We start from the raw sequence: 26,420 nt of genomic DNA, 5'->3' as shown, positions 1-26,420 counted from the left end.
GAAACCAACCACTGTAGTCTTGGAGGGTTATTTATATGCAAGAGTGGTCCTTTGTATTTTGTTGGGGTTACTATATTTTTGGCATGTGAGTTTGGATATTTGCTATCTCTTTCTTTTGCTTGAGCACGCTGTTATCCCCTTGAGTGTGTTTCCAGGGAGAATGAGGTAATGGGCAAGACTAAAAGTCAGTGCCTGGTTGCTGGGCTCTTGACAGTAGCAAGGATCTGCAGGAAGGTGGTGCAGGCTACTCCTAGTTGCAGGACCCTGGGAAATGGTAATGAGCCTCAGGCAGGTTTAAATGGTGCCTGGAGCATTTGGTAGTGACAATGGCAGGGTATGTGAGTTCCCAAGTGAGTGAGAGCAACAAAGGTGGTGTTCCGTCACAATACCTTCCTCTGTGGTGCCTTCCTAGGTGATTGGGGTTGCAAGTGGTGTCTCTTCTTGGACCCCTAGTGCTGACAGGTCATGCCGACCTCTGGAGTCAGAGATAAGTGTGGTTGTTTGCCCCTGCCACCAGTAGACCATGCATGATGCACCCTGTCCTACTTAATCCACACAGGAGGTGCTGCACAGGCTGCTCCTAGTTGCAGGGTCCTAGGAAGTGGCAGTGATCAGGCATGTGTGGGCACTGCCAGGAGCATTTGGCAGTGGCAGCAGCAGGGAAGGTGTGTTCCCAGGGGAGTGAGTCAACAACGAGTGGTGCTTGGTTGTAGTGCCCTCTATTTTTGCTGACCTCTTAGGTGACTGGGGCCACAGGTGAAGCTTGTTCACAGATCCCTAGTGGTGGTGGGCCGTACCTCCCTCTGGTTTCTGAGATGACTGCTGTGGTTTGTCCCCACCACCTGTAGATCATGCAAGAGGTGCCATTTCACACTTAGTGCCCCCCCACTGCCCTTAGCCCATGCAAGTGGTGCACAGCCACCCATAGTCCACACAAGAGGCACCTGGTCTCACATAGCCTGAGCAAGTAGCCTTTCGCCCCCAGTAGCCTGCGCCAAAGGGACCCTGTCCTCTGAGAGCCCGTGCCTGCACAGGGAAAGAGATTTCAATGGCGGTCTGCCCCTCCTCCTCTTGCCTTCCCCAACAATGGCAGCTATCTTCTCCTACAGGCCCAGATCTCATCCTGGGTTCCCTCAGCTGTGACGGTCTGTGCCCCCTCCAGTGGTACACTGCTCCCTAGCCCCTCAGTTTGTCTCCACATAGCCAACCCTAGTCCTCTCCCCAGAACTGACCTTTCGAGCCTGAGTCTCAGGGTCCAGCCCCTGCCCAAGCATCTCAGGCTGTGCTGTCCCAGGCTGTGGTGCAGATAATCTGTGTGGCTCTCACTCTGATTTGCCCTCCTCAGTCCAGCTGCTGTACCTCTCTCAGTGACTTTGAGGTCCCTCCGTCTCAGCTAATCTCCCTGTCCATTAGGTGGCTTTCCAGGCTGCGGGTTCTTTTTCTCTTTAACAGCTCCCTCTCAGGAGTACTAGTCCCATCCTGATTCCTTTACTTTCTCGTTCTCTCTCTCTCTTTCTCTTTTTTTCTTTTGTTCTACCCAGTTATGTAGAGAGTTTCTTGCCCTTTTTGGAGGTTTAATTCTGCCAGCATTCTGTAGATGTTCTGTGCAAATCATTCTACATGTGGTTATGTTTTTTTGATGTGTTTGTGGGAGAAGGTGAGTGCAATGTCTTACTCCTCTGACATCTTGATCCTTCCAAGGTTTCTGATACAAAGGAAGAAGGGGCAGTTATTGCCACATTTAATCTGCTTGTCTGTCTGCCAGACTAGAAATGCAGAATCTTAGGGCTTGAATTCACATTTTGACTATAGCCACAGCCTGATGGATATGGCTGATAGTAAAATACGGCTGATAGTAAAATGTGGCCAGTCAATCTGGTTAAGGATCAGCCAAGACTTGATGTGTCCTAGTCTTCCCTTACTTCTTCCCAGTGACAGAGTCTTCTTGTGAGACCAAGTTGATGGTGATATCCTTCACAGAGATGGGGAATGCAAATGAGGTGCACCATTTAGAGAGGAGATGGAGAGGGGGAGCTAACTAGTACAGTCTGAGCCATATTAAATCTGAGATGTTTGAACAGCCTCAAATGGGCGATATCCAATAGGTAGCTGGTGCTGCTGAAATATTGATTGCCTCTGTATTGCTGTTTCTGCCAAAGAGAAACTCAGAGACAGAGTTGAAGGAAACAGAAAAAGTAGCTTTAATTTCCAGGTAAAGAGGGGAGCACAGTAGCATAGTGCCTCAAGGTTTTGCCTCCCCCACACCTTTGGAGGGGGCAGTTATGAGTCTTAGACTGTTTGAGGACTAGGGTGTGATCAGCTCATGGACATTTTCCTGATTGGTGGGTGTAAGGTGGTGAGGTCAGTGTCATCAACCTTCTGATTTCAACTGGTCTAGGATCTATGTGCTGGCGGGTAGCATACAGTTGACTTTTTTCACTAGCGGGTGCTTTAGCACCTGCAAAACAGCTCTAAGGACATGGCTCAGAATATTATCTATAGTCTTTGAAGAGCTAAAGATCCTCGACTTTGTTGAATGAATGAATTATTATTACCGTTTTATTTGTTATCTGTATTTTTTCACTTCTCTGATTAAATTGGGTTTTGATTAGTTTTTCTATAGTCAAAAAGGAGGACATGAGTGGGGAGTCTACTCCAGAAAGGCCTCACAGGGTCCTGCTTGGTTACTCTAGTGAACTACATATTGAGCTCAGAGGAGAATTGAAAGGCATTGGTCACAGTTGAAGTTCTGACAGTAGATGAACCATCAACTATTTTATTTATTTAATTTTTAAGGATTTTTATTTTTTCCATTATAGTTGATTTACCATCAACTATTTAAAAATGCAGATCAGCCTAGGGAAGCGAGGGGTAGGATCAGAATTTGAGCCTTCTCCCTTTTGAGGTGGTTTCCTAACCTAGAGCAGACCCAGTCTAGTCTGTTATCTACTTTCTGGAATTTCCATAGCAACAGTATAATTTCAGGCTTTATTTTCTACAGTGTTCATATTGCTGCTGGGCTGCCTCAGCTGTAACATTCCAGCTGGATGACCTTAGGGATAATTTAGCCTAACTCCTTAGATCAGGAGTCAGCAAACTCTAGCTTGATGGCCAAATCTAGCCCACAAACTAAGAATAGTTTTTATATTTGTAAATATTTGGGAAAATTTTCAAAGAAGAAGAATACTTTGTGAAACATATATATGAAATTATGTGGAAATTTATATGAAATTCAAGTTTCAGTATCTCTAAATAAATTTTTAATGGAACACAGCCTTCATGATACAAATGAAGAGTTCAGTAGTTGTGGCCTACAAGGCCTAAAGACCATCTGGCCTACAAGGCCTGAAATATTTATTATTTGGCCCTTTACAGAAATAGTTTGCAGACCCCTGTCTCAGAGCCCTAGGGTTATTAAAATGGCAGTACCACAAGAGGAGGGGATGGGCAGGGGCAGGCAGAAGTTTGGGCCTTCTACTTTTGATTTACCCAGAGTATCTGGGTTTTTGCTTCATATGTTAGGTTATTGCTTAAATTTTGGAAAAGGGTTTTGCTTTCCCTGTGTTCTCCCTTCCTCCCACACAAAATGCTTTTATTACCACTCATTTTATAGATTGTGAAAATGGAGTCTCAGATAAAGAGTGCTTGACCCAAGATCACAAACTGAGTATAACTGGGAAAAGAATTCACAAACCCAACTATACTTCAATTTTTAAGAAGAAGAAAGTTCCTTTCATGGCTCAGCATTAGCAAACCCAACTAGTATCCACGAGGACGTAGGTTCGATCCCTGGCCTCGCTCAATGGGTTAAGGATCTGGTGTTACCATGAGCTATGGTGTAGGTCACAGATATGGCTTGGATCTGGTGTTGCTGTGGCTGTTATATAAGCCAGCAGCTGCAGCTGCTATTCCACCCCAGCCTGGGAACTTCCATATGCTGCAGGTACAGCCTTAAAAAAAATAGAAAGAAAGACAGAAAGACAGACAGAAAGACCCAGAATAATTTTTTGCACCCTGTGGCCCAGTCAAGATGATATATAAAATTATAAATTAACCATCCTATACCCTCACTTATCTTCTCAGTCTGCTGTGAAAATCAGATGTGTGAGTAGACGGTAAGAGGCTGTGTAAACTGTCTTGTTCTCTACACATATGAGGAAAAATTATTTCTTAGAGGACAGAGAAGATACACACTTTGATGGGCAGAATATGATCTTTTCTACTGACCTGAATTCAGACCTCAGAAGACCAGACTCACCTCTACTCTTTGCTGAGTGCTAAGAAATCCAACAGGAATTTCACTCTTCCTGAATTCTCTGCTTGAGGAGACACTGAAAAAGGCCCTCAAACAACCCTATGATATGAGAGGAGCTTCTTCGTAGGAACCCATTGTTTTTGGTGTGCGTGTGTGTGTGTGTGTGTGCGCGCGTGCACGAGTTAGAATATGACTAGTTCTGCAAGTGATTAAGCTGCTCAGTAATAGAAACCAGTCAGTGAGGGGAAAATAAATACATTTAATGAGCTCTAAGAAGTCCTATTGCCATGAGGAAACATTTTGACAAAGGGCTTGCATGACATACGAGGGAAGTGACATTTAAGTTGAATCAGCTATGTAAATTTGGAGAATGATCCTAACAAATTTGGATTACAATAAAAAAATAAAAGAAGAGACAGTGAGATTTGTGGGGAGTTTGAGAGAGGCAACAGGAATTGTATGTGCAAAGTCCTCACTGTTGAGGTAGTTTGGTATTTCTATCAAGGGACAGAAAGGAGGCCAGACAAAAACGGGGGACACGTGGCATGATAGGCAGAAAGTCAGGCAGGGACCAGCTCACACAGGACCTTGTAGGCCCAGTGAATGTATATATGCTCAAATACAGTATGTTTCCATGTTTAATAGCACACTCTAAACCCCATTGCCTAGGTTCAAATTCTGCGACTTACTAGTTTTGTGACCTTGAACATGTTATCCAACCTTTTCGTGTCTCAGATATGGCCTCTGAAAAATGAGGATAATAATGGTACTATCCATAGCGTTATTGTGAGGTGAGTTATACTCACAGTGTGCGTGATAGTTTTGGGCACTGACAAGTGCTATTTATTCTAAGCATAATAGGAAGCATTTGAGCCATGGAATGATGGGGCATACTTTGTGATCTGAGAAGCTGACTTTTGCAGGCTATAGAGAATGGATTGAGGAAGGTGAAAGTGGAGATGACAAACTCAATTGAGAGGCTGCTGCAGAAATGAAGACAGTGGAGCTGGGGAGAGGAGGGTAGGTTGGACATCAATTTTGGAGATAGAATCAATGGGAATTGATTACTGGATTGAGTGAGAGAGGGAAGGGATTTGGAAGATAGCCCTTAGGTTTCTGGCTCTGCCACTGACTAGCTGTGTGATTTTGGGCAAAGGATTTAACATTTCTAAGCTTCAGTCTCTTCATGTATTATGGTTATCAAGAGAAACAGTACCAACAGAATGTGTGTGTGTGTGGGGGGGTAACATGGGTTTCAACTGTGTGGGTCCACTTATACGTGGACTTTTTTTCAAAAATACAGACTAAAGTACTACATGATCCAGGGATGTGGAACTGTGGATATGGAGGGCTGACTATAAAGTGGATTTTCAATGGTGTTGTTGCTCAGTGCCCCTTACCCCTGAGTTGTTGTTCAAGGGTCCATTTTATAAATAAATAAACACACAGAGAGAGGGAGATAGGGAGGGGGGGAAGGGGAAAGAGAGAGAGACAGAGGGAGAGAAATTAAGTAATTGGCTCACATGATTGTGGAGATGCAAGTCACAAATCTGTAGGGTAAACCAGCAAGCTAGGAGGAGTTGTAATCTGAGTCCAAAGATAGTCTGGTGGCAGAATTCCTTCTTGCTAGGGGGAGGTCAGTCTCTGTTTTATTAAGACCTTCAACTGATTAGATGAGGCCTATACCCACAATGGGGAGTATAATATCCTTTACCCACAGTCTACTGATTTAATGTTAGTGTCATCCAAAAAAATACCTTAACAGAAATAACCAGAATAATGTTTGACCAAATATCTGGGCATTGTGGCCCAGACAAATTGAAACATAAAATTAACCATCATACCTTATCTGTGAAACTGGAATAATAGTATTACCTGGTTAATGTGAAGATGAAATTAATCTATGTAAAGCATTTGGTATAGTGTCTTTCACATAGCAAATATTCAATTAATGATAGTCTTTTTTATTTTAATGCACTAATAATCCCTCACATCTGTTTGGTATTTTGCATTTTCAAACCACCTTCACATATATGAATTTATGTAGGCTTCACAACACTTTTCATACTTAAAGTTGGAGAAACTAAGATTGAAAGAAATTGAATATCTTCATCACACATCTCTCTTCAAACAGAGTTAGGATGAGAAATAGAACTGTAATTCCATGGAAGCTCCTTGAGCATTACTCTCCCCACTTGCCAGGAGTGGATGTTTGCCTGGCTTCCTTCATTACAGAGGTAAGGAGTACCAGTAATACAATCATGAATGCAGTAGGGCTTGGGAATAATAGCTAACATTTACCAAGCTGGAATTTATTTTGTGCTAGTCATTTCATTGCTCTATGTTTTGTATATGTATATAGTTTAATCTTCCCAATAACCCTATGAGGTAGGTATGAAACTGGCAGGCAGGCTGTGGAAGGAAGGGGGACCTTCAGGAAACATACCGAGAATTCAAATGACTTTTACTCCTCCTCCCTCACCATTATAAATTCCAGAGATGACAAAAACTCAGGGAAGCCATTTGAGTGTTTGTGAGACACATTTATCTGGGTATGTAATGGTCAGTGTGGCCTGATAGAACAGCTTCTGTGAAATTTGTGGAATGGATGAGTGAATTGATGAAGGTGAACCTCAGGCTACCTGTACTCAACCATGCCTGGAGCTGGCCCTAGAAATGGCAGAGACATTTGCAGTAAATGTTCCTTTTGGCTCGGGTGAGATGCCCCTGAATCAGCCAAGCAGCCAGGCAGTTAGGTAAGAGGAATAGGCTGAAATGGGAAGCTTTAGAAGTCTTTTCTGGGAAAATTACTTAACTGCTCTGTATATCAGTTTACTAATATGCAAAATAGGTAATTCCCTGTCTGTCTGTCTGTCTATCTATCTATCTATCCATCCATCATCTTTATGTCCACACACACACACACACACACACATACAAGTGTGTGTGCTCCTTCATTCACTTAGTCAGTAATATTTATTGAGCATCTGCTATGTACCAGGAAGTGTCCTAGGCACTGTATGGTGAATGGAACTGACAAAAATCCTGTCCTCATGGAATAGATTTTCTAGTAGGGAAGATACATGCTAAGCCAATGATTATATAAAGCATACTGTATGTTCTAAGCACTAAGAAAAAATGCAGCAGGGAAGAGGGATAAGAAGTATGTGTGGGGGTGGTTAAATTTTTAGTTTCCTATTTCCGGCTACACTTCTTTCACAAGGTTGCCATGAGGTTGAAATGTGATAAAAGGCCACAGTATTTAAGAAGCTGTGAAGTTCTATTTAAATGTAAGCTGCAGTTATTCTTGAGGGGATATTTTTTTCTTGATCCTCATTTATTGTTCCTTTCTCCATCATCAGTGCAGTAAGAGTTCTAGTCCACAGGACAGAAATTCAGATTCTAGGCCTGGCCCTGGCATGGCAGTTTCTTAATAATCCCAAATATATAGACCTTTCAGATTCTAAAGCACTTTTCCCAGGACTGGGTTTTGTGGCTTTTAATCTTTTGTTCTTTCCATTCTCCCACGAAGCAGTGAGAGCTGAGGTAAGTTACTTTTATGAGAAGCAGAATGTTCCCCTTGTGTAAAGTGGAAATGATTACCCCTCACCACTTGCCAGCGATCTTGGGCTGTCGTGAGTCGCAAATCGAATAATGTAATAAAATGAGCCTATAAGGGCTGTTTGCTGTGATCCAGAGAATTGGTACTCTTGCTTAAGCGACCTGTATTATACTTTATAAACTGGTTGCACGTGTGGAGGTGGGAGAGTGAACCTTTTGGACTGAGTGCCGCTTTCCTTTCAAAGAAGCTGCTAAGGATAGTGGGGTATCATTGAGCTTCAGCACCTCCTAGAAATAAGAACAGTTATACAAGTTATATAGAAATATTTGACATCTCACAATGAAGTGGCAACCACTGGTGCACAACCCCTTTTGTCTACCCTGCTTTAGAGAAGAAGTGGGAACTAAAACTCATCTTCTGATATTTAATACACAAATGATTCATGGCCTTTAAAGAACTCCACTTGCTGCTTAGATATGGTCTCATTCAGAATGCTGGATGTGGGAGTGGGGAGCATCAAATAAAGTCTTGATTTAGTATCCACCTCACCTTTTTCTACTATGACACTTCTCTTCTTAACCAAATTATTTTACTCCAGAGAGCACTTTCAAATCCGTTATTTCATCATCTCTTTGATAGATATTATTTGTTCCTTCTATTTATAGATGAGGAAACAGGCTCAGGGGGTATATGATTTGCCTAAGGTTAGGGGCAAAGATAGTATTCAAACCCTCAAATCATAGTATCTGTTAGCATTTACACCAGTCTTGTTCTAAGTGCTTTACATGTATTCACTCATTAAATACTCACCAAAAACTGTAAGAATCTCCCTGTATTTCAGGTGAGGAAACTATGGTACTGAAAGTCTGGGACTTGCTCAAAGTGATGTACAGTGTGAGTACTAGGGCTTAATTCCATTCTTCCCATTTTAAAGATGAGAAAGTTGAGGCTCAAAAACATTAGGTAACTTGCTCAAGGTCATACAACCAGCAGTTGGTAGAATTAAGGTTGAGACTCAGCAAGCTGCCTCTGGTGTCTGTGTTCTAATGTCCCAAGCTATACCATTTCTAAGTTAGGGCTCTTCTTAATTTGGTTAATTCAAACAATGGAGGGGCAGCAGCAGGGAGGGAGGGAGAGGCAGGATTATTATAATTTTTTGTGGCATGTGGAAGTTCTCCAGCCAAGATCAAACCTGTGCCATGGCAGCAACCCAAGGTACTGCAGTGACAGTGCCAGATCCTTAACCCACAGAGCCACAAGGGAAATCCCAAACATTTTTAAAATTTAATTTTTGAAAGGATATTATAGTTACATGGTTAAAAAATTTAAACTATTAAAATGTGTACAGTGAATGATCCCTGTTCACCCAGGTCCCTTCCATTAGAGGTCACCAGAGTTTCTTTATGTAGATATAAGCAGATACAAAAATATTTTCTTATTTTTTTTTCACCCCCAACCCACACAATTTACATACTATTCAGCATATTTCTTTTTACTTCTTTTATTGAAGTATAATTAACTTACAATATTATATTAGCTTCAGGTATACAGCATAGTAATTCAATATTCTTATATTTTACAAAATGATCACAAAGTCTAATTACCATCTGCCACCATACAAAGTTATTACAATATTACTGACTATATTCCCTATCCTGTACATTATATCACCATGACTTATTTATTTTATAACTGGAAATTTGTACCTCTTCATCTCCCTCACCTGTTTCACTCATCCCTTCCTTCTGACAATCACCAGTTTTTTTCTCTGTATCTATGAAACTGTTTCTGTTTTGTTATATTTGCTCATTTATTTGTTTTTTAGTGAAATCATACAGAATTTTTCTTTCTCTGTCTGACTTATAATTATAATACCCACTAGGTACATCCATGTCATCACAAATGGCAAGATATCATTCTTTTTATGGCTGAGTAATATTCCACATCTTCTTTATCCATCCATCTATCCATGGCCACTTTAGGTTGCTTCTCTATCTTGGCTATTCTAAATACTGCTGCATTGAACATAGGGGTATATATGTATTTTCAAATTAGTGATTTTGTTTTCTTTGGGTGTATACCTATAAGTGAAATTGCTGGATCATGTGGCAGTTCTATTCTAAATTTATTGAGGAACTTTTTCATAGTGGCTTCACCATTTTGCATTCCTGCCAACACTGCACAAGGATTACTTGTCAACACTTGTTATTAGTTGTCTTTTTGATGGTAACCATTCTGACAGATGTGAGGTGATATTGCATTGTGGTTTTGATTTGCATTTTCCTAATGATTAGTGATGTTGAGCATCTTTTCATATTAGACATCTGTATGTCTTTGTAAAAATGCTCATTCAGATCCTCTGCCCATTTTTCAATAAGGTTAGTTTTTTTTGATGTTGACATGTAAATAATTTATATATTTTGAATATTAACCACTTATCAGATATATCATTTACAGATATCTTCTTCCATTCAGGAGGCTGTCTTTTTGTTTTGTTGATAGTTTTATTCACTGCACAAAAGCTTTCTAGTTCCATGTAGCCCTATTTGTTTACTCTTGCATTTGTTTCCCTTGCCCGAAGAGACATATCCAAAAAAAATTGCTGAAATTTATGTCAAAGAGCATACTACCTATGTTTTCTTTAAGGATTGTTATTGTTTCAGGTCTTACATTCAAGTCTTTACTCCATTTAGAGGTTATTTTCATATATGTGAGAAAGTAGTTCAGTTTATTTTGCATGTGGATGTCCAGCTTTCCCAACAACATTTATTGAAGAGGCTGTTTTTCCCTATTGTATATGCTTGCCTCCTTTGTTGTAGATTAACTATATATGGGTGAGTTTATTTCTGGGCTGTCTAATCTGTTCCATTGTTCTATGTGTCTGTTTTTTGCCAGTACTATACTGTTTTGACTACTATAGCTTTATAGTATAGCTTGCAATCAGGGAGCCTGATACCTCCAGCTTTGCTCTTTTTTTCTCAAGATTATGTTGGTTATTGCAACTCTTTTGTGTTTCCACACAAATTTTAGAGTTATTTGTTCTAGTTCTGTGAAAAATGCCTTCAGTATTTTCATAGGGAGCAAATTGAATTTGTAGAGTACCTTGGGTAATATTAACAATGTTCTGCATATTTCTTTTTCAACAAATGTTTCTTTAAAATATCTCCCTATTAGTCCACAGAGAGCTTCATAAGTCTCATCTTGGCCCTCACAAATCTCTACAAGCCTCTATCCATCTGTGTGTCCTGCACACGTCTCTTCTTTACCAATCTTTAGTAGCGTCCAAGTCTCTTTACATTTTCACTCAAAGCCTCATTGCTAGACTACTTGGGACTTCTATAGAAAATACAGTTCCAAAGTCAATTCCTTAGTCTTCTTCTGACACATAATCCAGCATCTTACAAATTTCCTAGCTGAAATAACCCCCTCCCCAGGATTAGGGATTGCAGTTTCAACTTATTCATATAATCTACCTACCTAGCTACCAATCTACCTGCTTATCTATGTAATGCTTATCAGTTATGAGCAAAACTCCATGCTTAACTTGATGATGAATGCCTAGTGTCCTTACTATTTTCAGTTTAAATGGAGCCTGTAAACAAATAATCTTGGACATAGGGATCAGATGGATAGCTGGTAGAATGAGTCATGAGGCCCAAGTATGAAACTATCTAGGAGATCAGGATACAAAACTAAACACTAGGCCTCATTCCCAGGGAAGCATTTGCTGCCCATGCCAGCCTTGAATTGATGCATTTGACTTCATCAGAAAGACCTTGAGCCTTATATGAAAGCATTATACCTCTTCTGAAGGGGCTTTTAGACCCTTGCTGCCTGTTTCCAACAGCCCTTTCTACCCTGAGTAGAGGCAGGTTGTCTGACCCACTAGCTTGCTTGAAATAGAGCTGTGTAATAAGCTCCATCCCCCCCCCCAAAAAAAAAAAAAATAAAGAGGGAAAGAATTGGTCCTGAAATAGAAACACGCAAGGAAACATGAGGAAATTGCTATTCCTGGATATTTATTCAGATACATATTTAGTCTTTGGCCACAGGAGGGCGGTATAGGCAGTGTTTATTGAGAGAAGGGCTTCTGAGTGGTGGTTTAGAATGGCTTCCACCAATAAGGAATAGAAAACCCAAGAGGTCCTGAAATTCTCTGCCTGTAATCTGGAACTTTTAGACCTTTTTGGAGAAGTTCTGAGTGATAAAGCCCCTTCGGGGAGGGGAGGCAGTGCAAAGATTGGTATTCATAGGTTGCAGCGGAGAATATATTCCATAATACATTTCCTCTACATTTTACACTGTGAGTCAGCAAGACCATGCCTTGGTCTTCATTCACTCATGCATTCATTCACCATTTAGTTATTTGGTCAGTTAAAAATTTTATTGAATTCTGGGAGTTCCCATCGTGGTGCTGTGGTTAACAAATCCAACTAGTAACCATGAGGTTGCAGGTTTTATCCCTGGCCTTGCTCAGTGGGTTAAGGATCTGGTGTGGCTGTGAGCTGTGGTGTAGGTCGCAGACGTGGCTTGGACCCCGCATTGCTGTGGCTCTAGCATAGGCCGGCGTCTACAGCTCTGATTAGACCCCTAGCCTGGGAACTTCCATATGCCACAGCAAGAGGCCCTAGAAAAGGCAAAAAAAGACAAAAAAAAATTTATCGAATTCCAAGCACTGTTTTAGGTGCTGGAGAATACACTTTATAAGGGAGAGGATGAACCAATAAACAAATAATTTACAACATTGCAGGTAGTGGTAGAGCTAAAATGAAAAGCAGGATAATGGAATATAGAATGATGGGGGTGGTTCAGTTTTAGAGAATGTGGTCAGAGATGGACTCTTTTTGAAGAGATGTAATTAGAGCTAAATTTGTAGATAGCTAGGAGAAAAGTCTTCAGGAAGAGTCAAATTCTTCATCCTACATCTTATTTTCCTCCTAAAACCCCACTCCACAATCACACAATTATATGCAGCCTTACTCTTTAACTTTTTAATCAGCCATCACCCTTTCCTCAGGGAACCCCTCTTGGAACCAACTCCATGCCTGATACAACTTTGGCAAGGCTACTAAAGTTTTAAAATAACCAATGCTTTATTTTAAGTTACGACTGAACACAAGTCATAGCCTTTTGAGCTTTAAGGAAGTTTAGGGACTTGTTTGAGGTCACACAGCTATCAAGAAGCAAAGGCTGGACTTAAATCTGAAAGTTTCTGCTTTTTATTCACTGCTTTTTTTTTTTTCACTTTGCCATGAGCTTCTCAAGGCATTAATTGGGGCAGAGCAGCAGATATAAGCATCAGCCATTTTAGATGAACATTAGTTCACAGGTACCCCTTTCTAAGGGCCAGTATCTGGAATAAGGGGAGTCACAGTTTTACCATACTCTCTATTGTTACTCCCACCTGGATATGTGTTCTGAGGAATGTGTGGATAAACTGACAAGCAATTAGCCTGGGAGGAGGGGACTGTAAATCATGCCACAAGTGGACAAGCTTAAAGAAATGGCCAGGTTTAACTTGTAAAACAAATTGTGTGTGTGTGTGTGTGAAGTAGGTGTTCAGGAGGAATCAGAGTTTGAACTCTTGATAGATGTCCTCAAACACTTAAGAAGACTGTTGATTAGAAGGATAGGCCTGTATGTATGTATGTATGTATGTATGTATTTATTTGCATAGCCCAGAGGATAGCACTCTAACAAAAGTGCAGAAACCATAGAATAGTGAATTTCAGCTTAAAATGATTTTGGAAGCTTCAGGATGAGTTTCCTGTTACTGAAAATATTCCAGTGGCTGCTGGACAACTCTCATCAGGGATAGTGGAGAAAAAACGGTGGGCTTTGGAAAGAGATCTCAGTTTAAATCTTGCTTTTGCTACATCCTACCTCTATGGCTATGATAAATTGATATAAACATTCTTAACATTAATTTTCTCCTCTTTAAAATAGCAGTAACAGTTACTTCTTTCAGGGCTTCTGGGGTAGATTAAATAAAATAATATTTAAGCCCAGCACCATGCTTGCCCAGAGTAGATGTTTTCTCCTCCCCTACTACTTCCCCTACCCCATCACATATACTGTAGAGAGAATTCCTACAAAGGGATGTTGGGAGAAAATAACTTTTTTTTCCCCATTTCAAGTATGAAATCTTATGATTCGTTCTGTAACCATCAACCACAATTTTATTCATTATCTAATTGTGCTTAGGATACTTTACTGTATGTCATTGAAATTATGTGGATTGTGGAGTTCCTGTTGTGGTGCAGCAGAAATGAATCCGACTAGGAACCATGAGGTTGTGGGTTTGATCCCAGACCTTGCTCACTGGGTTAAGATCTGGCATTGCCGTGAGCTCTGGTGTAGGTCGCAGATGTGGCTTGGATCCTGCGTTGCTATGGCTGTGGCATAGGCTGGCAGCTGTAGCTCCGATTTGACCCCTAGCCTGGCAAGGCAAACTCCATATGCTGCAGGTGCAGTCCTAAAAAGCAAAAAAAAAAAAAAAAAAAAAAAAGCAAAAACAAAGAAAAGAAATTATGTGTATTTTTGACTTTCCTCACCAGACTGTAAACTTCATGAGAGTCTCTGAGTAATCCTTAGCTGTAAGAATAACTGCTTATTGAATTTTCTGAGTTTGGAGGAGTGGTGATCTCTGCGCTGAAAATGAGTTCTTGTCCTCAGGGAGCTGACTCTCCTAAGTAGAGCTGACATTCATGAATGTGTAAGAGCATCCAGTCAAATTGGTAGCCAAAACAATGAACAGACAGGATTCAATATCTTCAGACTGCCTGTGGCAAGCATCAGGGATTATCAAGTGGCTGAGGTGGGAGCTGGATGACAAATAATTGAGTAGCAGCATGGGTCAGGACAAGATGTGGGACTTTCCTTGGGTGTGCTTCCTGACAGAAGTGGGACTTTGGGAGCTATTTGAATTATGAAAGGCAAAGGACAACCAGGCATTGACTTTTCCCTGTGAGAAGGCAAATATGTAAGACCTAGACATCTTGTACCTGGGAGGTAGGCCACTGGGACCCAAGTCAGAATTTTGAAACAGTTTATTCCCCTGACCAGATACTATTGGAAGATGGAACATGTGTCACTTAGTAGCATTTATACAGCACAGTGTTTCAAAACAGGCTCTAGAGCCAGACTGGGTTGGGTCTGCATCTGGGCTCCACCACTGACTTGCCATGTAACTTTGGGCAAGCTATTTAAGCATGGTGCCTCAGTTCCCTCATCTGTAAAATAAGGACAACAATAGTATCTTCCTCATAGGATTGTGGTGAGAACTAAAAGAATTAATGTATGTAAAGGGCTTAGAACAATGCACTCTATATGTGTTAACTTTTATTATTATTATCTAATGAGTGCCCTTTGTGTCCTGAGGAAAGTCAATTTGGGAACATTTATATTCCAGACCATCTCAGGGAGTGATTAGTTCCTCAGCAGTGGCTATGACAGAAGTGGTGATAATATTTTGCTCAAAAACAGGAAAGAATTTTCTACCGGCTGTCTGAAAGACAAACAGGTTGTCTTAGGAAGAGAGGAACCTCCCTATTGTTGTGGGTGTTGGAGTTGAAACTGGAAAACTTGGTGGGGATGTTGCAGAGGGATTAAAGGATGGAATTGGGGTTTTGTTATATCAAGAGATTCTCTGATTCCTTGATACTTGTAAGCAGAAGGGCTGCCCTTGAGATTGGGGTAGTGCTTCTTGAAATGTGGTGGCCTTGTCTAATGATTTGAAATTGTGAGCAGAGTTGAATGGTCACCGTATGCAGAAAGATAGCTACAAATAGATGGCACTGGGATCATAGGTCATGTTCTAAACTCTGAAATATCTCAAAAGTACTTTTGAGATTCAAGAGACAAGAGTTTTGGTTTCCACTCTGCCAGTAATTAATTAGCTGTGTAATCTTGTGTAGCTTACTTTCATTCTCTGGGCCTCAGTTTCCTAACCTGGAACATGCAAGTTTACAGTATATTTTCTCTTTGGTATCAGCAGGTCTTGCCTTCTGTGGTTGGAAGATATAATTCTCTGAGTATTAACAAGTGGATTAAGGAGATATCCATGTATTCAATAGATCTTTATGTAGCACCTACTAAGTGTCAGGCATTGTGCAGGGCATGAGGCAGAAAGAAATGAACAAGACAGGCATGGTCTCATCCCTCTGCACAGTTCAGTGCAGGATACAAACAAGAAAAAAAATTACAGTACAGTCTAATAAGTTTCAAAAGCGGTAAACACAAGGTACTATGGGAGAAGGACATGGTCTAAAATATTTTTGAGGAGAGAACATCAGGGAAAGCTTTCTGGAAGATGTGGAACCTAAGCTGAGCTTTGAGGTAGGGGCTGAGGAAAGACAGCAGTGGTTACATAGGTCCTGAGGCAAGGAAACATGGTGGGTTACTAGAAATGCAGTAGGCTCTGTTTTGCTGAAAAATAGAGAATGAGAAAGTATTGGTGAGAGCTGAGATTGGAAAGGGCAGAGGACACCAGATTGGCAAGACTGTGCTACATAATTTGACTTAAAGGCTGTGGGGAACCACAGAACTCCTCTAAACAGAGGAGCTATATAACTCAGGGTTCAATTGTAGAAGTTAAATTGCTCTAATTACTTTTCAGCAGAGTTTTAATATAGAAAATTTGATGCTTCCAAAATTGGTAGTAGGGCTGAAGGGGCAAGCTTTAGGCTGGGCCACCAGGAATTACTCCCAGAACACTAGGGGAGCTGTTTTCTCTGCTATAAGCAGGAAGGTGATGCATCAGGGTCTTTGGGAACCCTCTACCTGATTTGTGATCTAGGGAATCAGGAATCTGGCACTGCCTTAACTGTTGACTAGAGTACCATTTTGCTTGCCAGATCCTCAGTAGCAAAAAATAGGTAAAATTTTTAGAAAGTCTCATTCCCTGTTTGCACAAATGCACAAAGCCAGTGACCAGACACTGGGGCCTATGGAATGGTAACATGGCTGTATAAAGCCCTAAAACCTCCACCTCTCTGTTTGCCGCCAGAAGCATGGCTTCTTCATTATCACTTTCTTCCAAATATTATTCATATGCATGTAATCGGCAGACATCAGTCACATCCAGAACATCGGATACAAATGAGTCTGAGAAATGACAGATTCTTGTTGTTGTTGTGGCTTTTTGTTTTTAGCCTTTCAACAATATCGGAATGTAGGCTAAAAGGAAAGTGGCATGGATCCTCAGCAATCAATATATAGTACCCGCCATAGAATTGATAAGAGCAGAACTGCTCTTAAAAGAGATAATTTGGCTAGGAGAGTAGAGGCCGAATTAGGGATAGAGGGCAGAAGAAGAGAACACAGTGCCATCACCAGGGAGAGAAAGGAAGGACACCATTGCTTGAGGTGGAAGAGAATAACTAAGTCTTGGCAACTGGTTGGCTAATAGGAAGGTGAGGTGGAGGCAAGACTTGAGGATATGTCCTTGGTTTTAAGCTAGTTCTCTGTGTAATATTCCTAAGGGACAGGAATCTCAGGGGAAGGAGGAAGTTGGCAGGGGTGGGAGACAGTGACTTCAACTTTGTACTTATCAAGTTTGAGGTTCTTATAAGATATTCAGGGGAAGATATTCAGAAAGTAGTTGAAGATTCATCTCTGGAATCAAGAGAGCTACTTGGGGGTTAGCAGCAGAGAGTTGTAAGCTCCCCGTAGGCAAGGACCTATATCTGTTTTGTTTCTCCACTGGTGTCCTGTATCTTTGTTGAAAGGAGGTACCTTAGTGTGTAATATAGGTGATAGGTAGTTAAAGCCTTGGGAATAGATAGATCCATCTTTCAATACAAGTATAGAATGAGGAAACAAAAGGAGGAGGCAGAGATTAGAAGAACCATGAGAAATCAAGGCCTTAACAACTGGATGAAAAAGAACCCAAGCAGGAAGTAAAGATAATATAATAGGTTCTGTGGATGGTGTCCCCAAGACAAAGGCAGCATTTTAGGAAGGAGGAATCAAGAAGAAGAAAAGGGGAGTTCCATTGTAGCTCAGGAGAAATGAATCTGACTAGTATCCATGAGGATGTGGATTCCATCCCTGGCCTCACTCAGTGGGTTCGGGATCCAGCGTTGCTGTGAGCTGTGGTGTAGTTCACAAACACAGATCGGATTCCATGTTGCTGTGGTTGTAGTGTAGCTCCAGTTCAACCCCTTTCCTGGGAACTTCCATATGCCATGGGTGTGGCCCTAAAAAGCAAAAATAAATAAATAAATAAATATTTATGTAAAAATGGGAAGTTGGCCATGATATTTAGCAACAAGTTGGTGATTTGTTTATATTCAAGAGAAGTTCCAGTTTCTTGTGGGATGATAGGGGTGAAAGCCAGGCTGCAGTGGGTTGAAGGGTCAATAGATAGTGATGCGGGGAAAAGATAAGATTGCACTATCAAAGGCAAGGAAAAATATTCTAGTTGTATACCTTATGGTACTGTTCTGATCACCAGTATCTGTCTTAACATAATCTAGAAGAGTGGTTTTCAAACTATTTTTACCATTGCCTACTGTAAGAAATATATTTTACATCACAACCTAGCACATTTATATGTAAATGAAAAAAAGCTTCATTAAACAGTATTTATCTTAACTGTATGGATATTTCATATAATGAAATCACATAAAATTATTTTGTGTCTGGCTTCTTTCACTTAGCATATTTTTAAAGTTCATAAATGTTTTAGCATATAACAGTACTTTGGTCCTTTTTATGGTGCAATAATATTCCATTGTATGGATATACCATATCTTGTTTATCCATTCACCAAATGATGGATATTTGAAGTCTTTCCATCTTTTGACTATTATGAATAATGCTGTTATTAATGTTCCTGTACATGTTTTTGTGTGGGCATGTTTTCATCTCTCTTAAATATATACCTAGGAGTGGAATTGTTGGGTTGAATGGTGAGTCCATGTTTAACTTTTTGAGGAACTGCCAAACTTTGCCAAAGTGGCTTCATCATTTTACGTCCCCACCAGCAGTGTTATGAAGGTTCTGATTTTACCACATCCTCCCCAGTACTTGGTATTATCTAGTTTTTTGCTTGTAGCCATCCTAGCATGTGTAAAGTGGTGTCTCATTACAAATATGCTATAGGAAAAACCCTTCATTTGCATTTCATTTGCATTTTCCTGATGACTAATGTGTTGAGCATCTTCTCATGTGCTTATCGACCATTTCTTTGGAGAAATGTTACTCAGACCCTTTGACAATTTTTAAATGGAATTTCTTTTTAGAACTGAGTTGTAAGAGCTTTTCGTTAATTCTAGATGCAAGTTCCTTACCAGATACATAATTTGCAAATATTTTCTTCCATTTGTGAGTTCTCTTTGCATATTGGTGATAGTGTCTTTTGAAGCACAAAGGGTTTTTTTTAATGTTGATTAAGTCCAATTTATCTGTTTTTTTCTTTTGCTGCTTGTGCTTTTCATGTCATATCTAAAAAAACATTGCCAAATCCAAGCACAAACGTTTTACCCCTATTCCCCCCTTTTTGATAAACTTGGCCACAATATATTGTCACACTTAAAGCAGTTACTAGTAATTCCTTAATATTATGAAATATTCAGTCTGTTCCAATTTCCATTTGTCTGATAAATGTCACAGATGTGTGTATGCATGCATACACAAGTTCCATCTGAATTAATCACTATTTTTTCTCCCTACTCGTTTGCTAAATAACTAGGTTGTTGGTCCTATAGTTTTTTACAGTCTGTACCCTGTTTTGAAATTTACTATGTTTTTCTGACTTCTATTTGTCCTATATATTGATAGCTGGCTCTAGAAGCTTGATCTGATTCAGGGTATTTTGTTATTTTGGCACATATCATTCATGCGTGATGTGATGAGCCAAAACTTTTAAAGTGGGCATTTCTTTGGGTAATAGTCTATCCGGTGAAGCTAGAGGCCATTTTGATTATGACCTGCATTCATTCAGAATTTCCAGTCATGTATTTAAAACGGATGACTATGATAGAATCAAAGATTTCTAGAGAATACAGTAATTCTCATTTCTCTTAAGAGTCTATAGTATGCTAGGAATTCCAGAACTTAATTTGTTCTATCCCTGGATAATCTAGTTTCTTGCTCTTCTCCACCAGTATCTATCTGTTCACTTTTATAGTCCTAGAATGTAAGAATAAGAAGGGCCCTTAGAAATCTTCTGTATAAATTAATCCTGGACTTTTGAGGGCCCAGGAGCTGTATATATTTTTCTAAGGTGAGGATTCAGAGGTTTCACTGAATTCTCAGATGGGTCCAAGTCCTTATGTGGCAGAAGGGAGATAGAGGCCCATAGAGGGGAAAGGAGTTGCCCAAAAGTCATACAGCAAGTTTGAGGTAGGGCTGGGAGTAAACCTGAAAATTTCCTGTCTCTAGGCCAGGGCTTTTCCCAAGTTCTAGATACCAGGTCACAAACATAGAAGAGTACAGTGATTTCAGGCAGATTGCAAGTTTTGTGGAAGCTTTTCCAATGCAAATATATCTTCTCTTCCTGGTACCCAGCATACTAGGAGACTGCAACCTGTCATAGTCTAAAGAAACCAGGAGTGGGAAAGGAAATCTGACATGCAAGTTCAGAGATATTAGAGAAAGACAAATAGAATTGGATTTTGGATAATTTGTAGAGCGCTCTTGTGGTTCTGTACTCAGCATTGATTTGTTGAACTTGATAGCTAATTGTGAGTGGCCTATAAATACTTAGACAGTGGCCTAAGTCATCTTTGCTTCCTCCTTGGCCCAGGCGCCAAAGTGATTGCAAAGAATCCCTTTTTTCCACCCATTCCTTTTCTCTCCTCCCCATCCTTTTCCCTTCTTTCCCCCACCCTTCTCTTTCTTCATTGTATCCCCTATTTTTTTCTTTCTCCTTCCCATCTTTCTGTCTCTTTTCTCGCTGCTTCTCATGGTCTTCCTCCTCGTTCCTTCCTCCCTCCCTGCCAAGCCAGTTCCCCTCTGGCTCCGTCAGTCCACCCTCCTTTCCCAGTCCTTTCCTTCCTCTCCTTTCTCTTCACATCCCCCTCAACCCACCCACTACAAGCTCACCACCCCCACGCCAGAACTGTCAGCCAAGGGCTCCCACTGGGTGAGATGGGGCGGGCATGCTGGGGAAACATTTGGGTTCTCCGATTGGCCGCCACGGTTAGCACGCCAGCTCAAGTCCTGCCCCCCGGAGAGTAAACGCGCCGTTACGGCACCTACTATTGGCGGGTGAACCTGTCATCACCTTGGCTGCGCCTCACGCAGGCGCCGGCAGTCGATCGGTGAATAAAAACGCAGTCTTCTGCCTGGGGGCTGGGGAGAGGAGAGGAAGAGAGCCAGCGGCAGGGATAGAAAGAGTGGCTGGCAGCCGGGAGCCCAGCGAACAGAGCAACCGTAGGAAAGCGAGAGACTTAGAGGGAGTAGGGGAGACCGAGACTGACCGGTAGCCAGGCAGGCGGACGGACGCACCCCCGGACAGACATACTGAGCAGGCGCTGGAGAACCTCGCGCTGGTTCCTCCCGCCTTTGCCTTTGAAAGCCAGGATTTTGCCTTTTCTGTGGCGCCCGAGAGAGAATGCTGGACTCTGCCGACTTCAGCGCAAGCTAAGATTTCTCAGCTAGGGAAGAAAGATCAGCTCAGTCCTGAGAAGGGGGGAAGCAAGCACCTCTGACCCCATCCCCCCTCCCCCCCCCTTCCCGAACCAAACTCGGGCGCCAAACCCAGCCCTTCCCTAACCACCCGACTTCCTCCTCTCCTTTCTAGCATGGTGGCTGTATGGACAGTCTGACAGAACAGAGACTGACATCTCCCAATCTGCCGGCCCCCCATCTGGAACACTACAGTGTTCTGCATTGCACCATGACCCTGGATGTGCAAACTGTAGTCGTTTTTGCCGTGATTGTAGTCCTCCTGCTTGTAAATGTCATACTCATGTTTTTCCTGGGAACGCGCTGAATGGAGTCCGGCCACCTGAGCTGTTTCGAACTCTCGCTTTGATTTCATCCCGAGAACCTCCAGGGAAAAACAAAATCAAGAGAGACAGACAGAGACAGGGAAAGAGAGGGAGAGAAAGAACAAGCTTTCTTACTCAGGGGGGAAAACGTTTTGAGCTTCAACATGGCCTCGCTGTGATATGTATGACGTTGGTATATTATCTCTCCCTAAATCTTTTGTTATGTCTTGTCTTTCAAGTATGCCTGTGAGTGTATTTGCTTATTGCTTGAGTAAAATTGTTGATAAGAAATGCGTTTGATTTGCGTGTGCATATTTGTGTGTGCATTCTCCATCTATGTGACGTTCCTGAAGCAAGCTCTGTGTCCTTATACAATGGCTTTGCTGTTTGTGGTGTTTTGTCAACTTAACTTCTCGAAAACTACCTTTAAATTCCATCACGGAATTTTAGTCAGAATGCCTCTCTTGCCATCCGAAGTGCGTTTGGGTTTGTTTGGGGCAAGGGGGGGTTGTGGGAAGAGCATGATGAATTTTTGGCATCATAGGAAAAACAGTGCTGTACTGGATGTTTAGAGAAAAAAAATGATAGAAGGAATGAATTTAGGGAAAATGATTCTTCAGTCTCTAATGAGAAGGGAAAATCTGGGAAGTGATGTGGTGGGGTGTGTTGTGCTAGCAGTTGGTGACTGTGTCCTTTGAATCTTAATTTGCTGTCCAGGGTTTACAGTTTCCAATTTGGAAAGAAGTCACCTTTAAAACATTTCTTAAATCATTAAATGTCAGTTTCTTTGGAATTATAGAATGAAGCATAAAAGTGTTCTCTGATCTTTATGAATTGGCAAGAGAAGACACTGACAGTAACTGTTTTGAGTTCTTTTTTACAAAGATTGTACCTGTGAATTTCCATTTGGGGATTTTCTCTGCATGTTCTCTAAAAAACAACAAAAGCCACTTCTCTACCTACTTCTCAATGTATTTGGATATGAGTCTTTGGGGTGATTCCATTTGCAAAGATACTCCTTGAAGTACATTTTAAATAGAACTTACCAGTGCTAATGAGAAAGTGATGCTTTTTGTTTACTCCTTTGTTTGTTCTTTAAGAGCAATGGTCTCTCTAATTGAAAGGTTTCCATGAATAAAAAGAAAGTATGTATCATGCTAAATTGAGCTTTGGGTACCCCCTCCCCCCCAATAAAGTCTGGATGGAATGGGATGAGAGCTCTGGAAAACAGGAGCTAGAAGCAACATTCCAGTTTGATTATTTATTTGCATGTCTGTATCAGGTAATAGTGGTGGTGGTTGCTATTATTATTGCTATTGTTGCTGTTGTTGTTATTTTTATATTTCTGCTTCCCCTGAGAAAGCTCTTGGCAAAGCCAGGTAAAAAAAATGCCTCTGAAGCCAGTGTACATAATACTTGTTTTCTCCCTCCTCCTCCCTGCTGATGTAGGCAGGTCTTTCTCATTCTGTTGCTTACCTGACTTGAAATAGTGGCATTTCTGTCTCGTGTAGCAGTGAATCAGGGCACACATGTTCACATACACATGTTCCCCCTGCACCCATGTGGGCGGCTGTTCATGAGTGATGTGCATATCTGCTGGCATTTTGCTCTCAACTTCCATGTCCTGTTGTTCTTTTCTCTTTGGAAATGATTTTGAAGGAAGAGGGTCTGTGAAGGGGGCTCTTGAAATTTTGCTGACCTCAGAACCCAAAGGGTATTATTTTATGGCATTAGAAGAGGTTTTGTGCATCAAGGTGTGCTCTTGATAGCTCTGTGTGAGTGAGAAGTTGATTTTTTTATTTGGTTGGTACCATGGTGTAAGCATGATCTGGGAAGTTTGATGGCATTGATTCTTATTATTTACTCTTTGGTTTCTTTGTGGGGGGCCTGGATTGAAATAAAAACTTTTTTTTTTTTGCAAAGAGAATCTAGTTGAGTCCCCATCCCCCTCCCCCACTACCCCACATTTGCTCCAACAGTATTGTCCAAAGTAAGCTGATATTTTGGCTGGGCACTTTGTTTTGAGACAGTGTTGGAGAGTGAAGAAAGGCTTTAGGCTGGCAGCTACAAACCTAGGTCTATCTGTTCAGTTTGACTTTGAGGAATTTTTTTTCCTGTTCAGTAAGTTTGGGATTCCAGGTAACATTGGTATTTGGGGATGGTTGGACTAGGTTCTTGGATTCTTTGAATGTCCATAGACACTTGAAATTAGAGGCTGATGAACTGAAAAGCAAGTGAAAAAACAAGTTAAATGTTAATCAAGGGGTGATGGGAATATGGAGGAAGGAGATATCTGGTTGCTGGTATCTGGAAAAACTTAAAAGTTTTACCTAAGAGATTTTTTACCTAGTTATGTGGAAAGAAACCTATAGTACAACAATAGAATGCTTTTTTTCTCTAAGGAGAAAAGAGTTCTTTAAGGGTAGAGCCAGGTTTATGACAAAGTAATATCAGGAAATGCCATAGCCTTCACCTCTGGGTGCCTGACAGACCCTTAGCAGAAAGCCTTTGGGAATGTATGTGTGTGGGGTGTGTGACAGTATGTCCCTCAGTTTGTGTGCACATCCTTCCATGGAGGGTAGGGTTCACACTCCCGAATGTGGATGGGGATTGGTTGTGCTAGCAATGAGAAGAAATAGCAAGGCATGTATTGAGTTCCACAGTTCTGAAAGGCCTCCTTGTGCTAGGGCCTATAAGGATTTGACAGACGTTTGGAAGGATTAGTGTCTCCCATACTGGTTCTCAGCCTATTCCCCCATACCCTCAGACTAAAGGGAGAGTTTGAGAGAGCCCATCAGTATTTTAATTGGTGAAATGGATAAACATTTTTCAGATTAACTCATCTCTAGTCAAATAAGTGGATGTTGTTAGCCAGATGGCAGACCACCTTAGACCAGCTAAAAGGGAATTTAGATAGTAGAAAAGCAAAGTTGGCAGTGTGACCTTTTACTTGTGTGAATCCTAAAGGTTTGGCATTTCTCCTTCAGACTCGTGAGGGTATGCAAAAAGAGAAAATAGTGGGAGAAAATGAAAAATGCAGCTGAGAAGTATAGAACCCTCTGCATTTTGCATTTTTTTTCCTTGCTTGCTTCTTGTCTTTATCTTCCCCCTTCTAACCCTTTCCTCCCTCTCCTGATACAGTCCCCTCTTCTCTCCTATCCCTGCTGTATGTAGGTTAGAAGGAAGAGAAGAGGGCTTTTCCTCTCTGATCTGTCCCTACTTTTCTTGCCAAAATTCCTTGTTCCCTTTCCTCCTAGCTGACTCCTTTGTAGAGGATAATTTTTTTGCTATCAGCTCAGGAATCTTGGCTCCCAGCTCCCCACTAGAGGGTTCAAGAAAATGTCCTTAACCAGTATCCTAGCAACCCCTGCATCACTCAGCTCTTGCTGAGCCCCAGAGCCCACACTTTAAAGGTCCAGGCACCAATATCTCTGGAGAAAGGGGGCTGGCAAGCAGAACTTGAAGAGATGTTTTTGGGAAGAGGACAAAGGAAGAGCAAGATCCTCATTGCCTGCAAATGCCTAGAAAACACATCCACAGAAGACACACAGAGCCTAACTTCATTACAGCCATGGGAGTATTTATTGGAAGGCTCCTGGGTTCAAATCCCTTTCTAGCTACTGGCTTCTCCTAAAGATCAAATGAGCCATTTCACAGCGAAACTTTAGTGCGAGGAGGTCTGCCGGCCTTGAAATTTATTGTTTTCCACCCTTACTTTTGGCTGATGCAGGGAGGAGGTAAAGGGATAATGTGGTAGGAACAAACAGCAGTGCTTCCCCCACCCCCACATTGAGATAGCCTCTGTCAGAATCTGTAACATCTGCTGATGTACTGTGCCCCAATTTTGTTTGTAGCTAGAGAATCCTGCCCAGTACAGCTGCAGTGTGGAATTTTTTGTTTCTCTGTTTCTATATTGTTGGTCCCTGAATAGTTTCTGACAGAAGGCTGGGCAAATTGGGGAGGCCAGCTTGATTGTGAGTTTGGTGAACAGAGCTTGGGCCTTGTCTCAGATTTTCTCATCTACTTGTGTGTGTATGATTATATTGCTAGGGACCTGAGGGATCCCAATGAGCTTGAGGATGAGGTGCTCTTCTTCCCTGTGGTGAGGCCCAGACTGAGAGTGCTTGGCTGTGATTAGAGGACACGCTTTGGCAGTTACAGGGATGCTGCCAAAGCATGTCCTCTTTCTAGCTTCTGTCTGCCATCTTGGCCTCTGCTCTCTTTGGCTTGTGGAGTGCTTGCTCTGGACAATGACATGATTGGGAATTGAGCCTATTCTCCTAAAATAACTGTCTTCTCAGGAGACCTCCCACAGAGCATCTGGATTCATTCCCGGTAGCTTTGCCCCAAGGAGTGGAGTAGGATGGAGGTGGGGAATCTTAGATTCTCTAGCTCTTCAACTTGTTTAGGCCAACCAAGTCTAGCTTTCTAGGAATCCGTGATCAAAGCTTAACTCTTCTTATGTTTACTCAGAGTGTCTCCTGTCATTAGGTGGTTCTAGCTCTTAAGAGTGTTTGGTTCATGGTGCCTGATTGTGGCACCAAGATACAAAGCAGAAAAACTAGAACAAGGAAGGGCTTGGGGGTGGGATGAGAAGATTCAGGAAACAGCCCAGTAAAGGCAATGCCAATAATCCCTTGTCAGAGCATAGGCCTATAGTGTT

At 41.5% G+C, this 26,420-nt stretch overlaps 1 protein-coding gene across 5 annotated transcripts in view; it reads left to right on the top strand.

The window, feature by feature from the left end:
- The window catches only part of ARHGEF9 (Cdc42 guanine nucleotide exchange factor 9), a 298,553-nt gene that overhangs the window by 133,099 nt on the left and 139,034 nt on the right, over window positions 1-26,420 (top strand). Inside the window, exon 1 of one of the 5 annotated variants that reach the window (XM_047764827.1) lies at window positions 21,100-21,939. The exons of 3 other annotated variants lie outside the window; for them this stretch is intronic. Coding sequence is in view for 1 of the 2 variants with exons in the window: in XM_047764826.1 (XP_047620782.1) it covers window positions 21,938-21,946 (9 nt within the window). In the remaining variant the exon portion in view is untranslated. Of the gene's footprint in view, window positions 1-21,099; window positions 21,947-26,420 lie in introns of those variants that run through there. One more of the 5 variants, XM_047764826.1, reaches the window with a different exon arrangement.

This window comes from Phacochoerus africanus, chromosome X (assembly GCF_016906955.1).
Source record: "Phacochoerus africanus isolate WHEZ1 chromosome X, ROS_Pafr_v1, whole genome shotgun sequence".
Taxonomy (NCBI): Eukaryota; Metazoa; Chordata; class Mammalia; order Artiodactyla; family Suidae; genus Phacochoerus; species Phacochoerus africanus.
The sequence above is the reverse complement of the archived record's forward strand: the minus strand, read 5'-3'. Positions and strand labels throughout refer to the sequence as shown.